Below are 4,776 nucleotides of genomic sequence, written 5' to 3' on the forward strand. Positions count from 1 at the left end.
CTTATGAAAGTTTGTGCATAAAATAAACTATACATGTTTCCATCTATGCTTACTCCTTGGGCTCGGTTCTAACCCTTGGAATCATCCATATTCTACATTGTGTTAGATTTTTAATTACAAAATAATTTTGGTTATATTTGTATATAGAAATGACCCCTAATTTTATATTTGAATTTAAATTTAGGGCCAATCTAACTCTTCCAACTAGTGATTATGTGCCAACTCGAAACACAAAATGTTTCATTTGTAACCCTTGGAGTTGTATTTAAAAGGGTAACCTTAAGAGCATTCAAGATACATGTGTTCATTAACATAACTAGAAGATATATTATTGCATTATCTACCTACATCAACATTTAGGCCATGTTTGCCTATTTTGTCTTCAATTATTTTCAAAAGTCAATAAATTGGTATACTAAGGGCTTGACCAGATGGAGATATATTCCAAATAACCATTAAAAAATTATCAACCACGCAACAATTTTTTTATGTAACATATAGACACAAACATTTAAAGATTTATAAAGATCAATTGCACACATTCAAAACAAATTTGCACTTGTGCAAGTTATAATAGCAAGTTCATGATTGATCCGTTGAAAAATCCCAAAGCATTCATCGAAACATCACTAGACTTCATACACATTAACAAATAACTTTCAACCATCTATCATAATATAGATTTACACCAAACTTTTAACTAATACCATTATTTAAGTTATTTAATGTATACATGTATTTTAACAATTAACCCAAATAAGCTAATAGATAATAATTGTTTAATTACTTTATCTTGAAGATAGAAGGGATTTTATTTTCCCTTCCAATCAAAAGTGGGGAGAAAAGTGAATTTATGAAATGTGTAATTATACCAACAATCCCCTAGTGGGGACCTCTTGGCATAAAAGTGAGTGAAATGTAGTGTCACTTAGCACTCCCAATTTGGAATCTGACTAATTACAAACATCATAAACATTCTCTTTAACTTTTTTGAATTCCTTTTTTAAACCTTTTAATAAAAAAGGAACTTTCCCAAATGAGTTGTGCCTTAAAAAAATGTTCTTCGTAGGATGGATTTCATATCTACATCCAATGATAGAACAAGAACATTTTGGAATGGGCAATTTTCTTTGCTAACGTTACTAAATATTTTCAGCAGAATGTTCACATCCCTTCTGCATTTGTAAACCTGCAATTCTAACTAAATGATGATCTGTGTTGGCTGAGGTGAAAAATCCAACCAAGCTTTACAAAAATATACCAATTTACAAGGCCAAGAAGGATCTGCTTAAATGAATCTTCACATTCATTTGTTAGTTGGGACAGTTGTGGTGAACCTGCCCAGGGGAATATCTGGTCTCACACAGGCCCGGATACACGCCATGGTACAATCCTGCAAAACCCATACATTTTCCATTACTGGAGAAACCTTTTCTTTTCACTGGTCAGCACATAAAAGTGAACAAAATGTGTATGATGCAAAGATGAGGATTTCAATCCAAGAAAGCACATTTTTAGGGGAAATATACAGATTGAAAAGGGGAGACATTTTTCAGAAGGTTATTCATGGAGGAGATCTGATTTTAGCTGCTTCAATTACAAATTTGAAGGAAAAGGCTCAAGAAATGGATATATTGGTGGTGTCATGATAGTTAAATATTTGTCCTATTTTTATTGACGAAAATTGATCTTGGTTGTTGAATTCAATAATGAAACAATAAATTTGACGCAAAACTGTTAGATCTCATAAAACATCATACACTGTGAAAAATTCTTCCTAATAGTACCTACTTGTTTGGCAGAGGCAGAGTGAGCATTATAACTAGCTCTCTCACAGGCTGCAACACAGCCTGTTTCACAAGCATCCTCCACATTAACATAACAGCAGCCCACATCTCCTTGACTTGCCATGCTATCCCCACTCACACCCTGAATCTGCTAACACACACACATATATTAATAGCCCTTCACATTCCATGACTGTATATCCTCAGAAAAGCAAAATTTACCTGGGCGAAGACTCGGATTGTGAAGTGACCAGCTTGTTCCAACGCAGTCCTTCCTCTCACCACGATTCTCCGGTAGTCTGGCACATTTGCCTCCATACAAAATTATATTCAGAACTTGCAGAAAGAAAAGGATGGGAGAAAAAATGACCTAGTGACCTGTTTTATATTGTTTGTATGTTATAAAACGGAGAACTCGTGCGGAGAAAAGACGCAAGCAGGCTGATTAGGTGAGGTGGTGTTAAAAAGGACACGCCGACGATTATAATAATGGTGAGTAGAGTGGAGTGGAGTGGACAGAGATAAGTCATAAGGACGGTTGAAGATTGCCTCATAATAAAGTGGATCCACTATCATGTCGGCTTGTAAGCCGGTGATTATTCTTCAAATTTTTGTCTATTCTTTTAATATTATTTTGAAGTTGAGAGACGGTAATGTCCATGGTTTTAAGTTGAAGTGGAATGGTTCTAAATAAATTTATTTGGGATCAATTTTTGTTGAGTGCAAGGTTCTGACATTTAAGTTGAAGTCGAATGGTTTTAAATAAATTTATTTGGGATCAATTTAAGTTGAGTGCAAGGTTTTGACATTTAAGTTGAAGTCGAATGGTTCTAAATAAATTTATTTGGGATCAATTCTTGTTGAGTGCAAGGTTTCGACATAGTAAGGAATGAGGATGAGCTTATGTCTTGGGTGACTATGGTGAAGTGGATACACCTCAATCTTTGATTCTTACCGTAAAGAGGTTTCAACTTAAGGTTTATGTTCCTTATCAAATGTTTGAGTGAGGTGATATAGAACCCTACAACAACAACAACAAAAAGTGAGAAAGCAATCTCAATGATTGTGAAGAATCATTTTTTTTTTATAAATTATTAAATATTAGATAAGAGATATTATATAATAATAATATAAGAGTGTATAGAGGCTTAGTAAATATGTCAACCATATTAGCATTTATGTAAAACATAACAACTCTCTTATGAGTGAATATTTTCTTGCACAAAATGATGTTGAGTCTCAATATGTTTTGATCTAACATTATACATAGGATTGTTTGTCAAAATAGATGATTTTTTTATTGTCGTACTTGATTATATTTTTTCCTTCTTGTTTTTGTCCCATGTCTTCAAAAGTATACCTTAGCTTCATAAGTAGTATTGCATAATGTGTTGTACTTACCTTGAGTAGAGCACAAGAAAATTATAGGTTGCTTCTTGCTACTCTAAGACACAATAAGGGAAAGGGCTCGATAGTGATGTGGGCTTGTATAGTTGGGACAATGGTTCATAGCTTGGGGCCCACTACATGCCAACTAAAACATTAATATTTGGCATAAAATTCTCGCCCTCCCCTCACATTCCAACCCCCCCCCCCCCCCCCCCCCCCCCCACACCCACACTGTCCTTTTGTAAATTGGATTTATAATATGTAAACAAAAGTACATATTAAATCAACTATATGTCCAATCAATGATATAGTGATTATTTTCCAGTTTCTCAAATATAGATGAATTTAAATAGATTTTTTTATTTCCATTGTACATAACCACTTGTACAGAAATAGTGATTTGACATGTACAAAGTCAGTTCACATTTCATCCATCATAGATGTGATGGATAACCATCTTCCAAACACATTTCACCATATTACAAAAAAAAAAAAAAAAAAAGCCTCTCATCCCTAGTTCACCAACTTCTAGTTCCACCATTTCTAGCTACACCCCTATTTATGTAGATTTGGCCTACAAAAATTGTAAAACAACTTTCATGCTCACCATGTTTATCAATTTAACAAAACTGTAAAAGAGTCAAGTAGATGATAACATAAAATGAATTATATGTATAGACCTATGAAACCCAACCACAATGATACATGTTATTTATTTCATCAATGCCTAATTAAATAAAAAAAATATGACTTCAAATTTCTCAATACAATTCTCAAATCAAATTAACATCCTTTCAACTCAAAATCATACATAGCATACACCTTACAATCCATATTACTTCTACCATTAATTTAATCTAAACCTATACAAATTCCCTCCAACAATTCAAATTTGCCCATTTGCAAACAAATGACTATTTATACAACAAACCTACATTGTGTTTTGCATAATTCTCATTCCCAATTTCATATTTCTCGTTTGATAGTTCCATAAACCTATTGGAGACTTCTTTTAGACACTTGTTGCAAGTTACATGGTATGTATATTTGAAAGCTCATGTCTAATGTGACATTTTTAAAAATTGATCAATATATGTTCATTATTCTTTCATTCATAATTTTCTTCTCCAAAATTCTATTACAATATAGGCTAATTGTTTTTATATTTTTGAAATGAAATGCACAATCATTGTGAATTGTAGGTTTATGTTTAGGTTAAAAATACATTACCACCCTAAGTGTTCTCGACAATGACAAACCTGCACCACCATCATTCCCTCTCCCTTGCAAACTATCATGTTCTATATTACACAAAATGTGTAATTGCTAAATATATATATAAATATATACTTCCCTTTCTAAAATTGATTAATTGACATATTTAGTATATGACCTCTTTTATATGTATGTTTCCATTATATCTAAGTCTGCTAGTTTTTTTGAGTTGGCAACTGGACCCTCTCAACAAGGCATTTTTTGTTGTGGTTGTCATGCCCTCTATTGACATGGATCCCTCACACAACATTGCCCTCACCACCTTCCAATCAACTACCACAAAGAGGAAAGGTCCCCCAACTATTCTGAATGAAGATGAAGAGGA

General features: G+C 33.2%; 1 protein-coding gene across 2 annotated transcripts; it reads right to left on the reverse strand.

The window, feature by feature from the left end:
- Nucleotides 1–762: 762 nt before the first annotated feature.
- LOC131078498 (uncharacterized) lies at nucleotides 763–2,229 on the reverse strand. 2 transcript variants are annotated; one of them, XM_058016222.2, is made up of 3 exons: nucleotides 2,010–2,229; nucleotides 1,788–1,935; nucleotides 763–1,393 (listed from the first exon to the last, which is right to left on the reverse strand). In XM_058016222.2, exons 1-3 carry the CDS (start codon nucleotides 2,103–2,105, stop codon nucleotides 1,314–1,316), a joined length of 324 nt encoding a protein of 107 aa, XP_057872205.2. In that variant the 5' UTR covers nucleotides 2,106–2,229; the 3' UTR covers nucleotides 763–1,313. The 2 variants fall into 2 exon arrangements, with proteins under 2 accessions (XP_057872205.2, XP_057872204.2); XM_058016221.2 differs by having other exon boundaries at nucleotides 1,792–1,935; nucleotides 2,010–2,217.
- Nucleotides 2,230–4,776: the final 2,547 nt, after the last annotated feature.

This window comes from Cryptomeria japonica, chromosome 7, assembly GCF_030272615.1.
Source record: "Cryptomeria japonica chromosome 7, Sugi_1.0, whole genome shotgun sequence".
Lineage (NCBI taxonomy): Eukaryota > Viridiplantae > Streptophyta > Pinopsida > Cupressales > Cupressaceae > Cryptomeria > Cryptomeria japonica.

Coding starts and splice junctions, on each gene's coding strand:
- LOC131078498 (XM_058016221.2), bottom strand. CDS start 2,105: ATGGAGGCAAATGTGCCAGACTACCGGAGAATCGTGGTGAGAGGAAGG. Junction 1,936..2,009: donor CAATCCGAGTCTTCGCCCAG/GTAAATTTTGCT, acceptor GTGTGTTAGCAG/ATTCAGGGTGTGAGTGGGGA. Junction 1,394..1,791: donor ACTCTGCCTCTGCCAAACAA/GTAGGTACTATT, acceptor TGGGTTTTGCAG/GATTGTACCATGGCGTGTAT.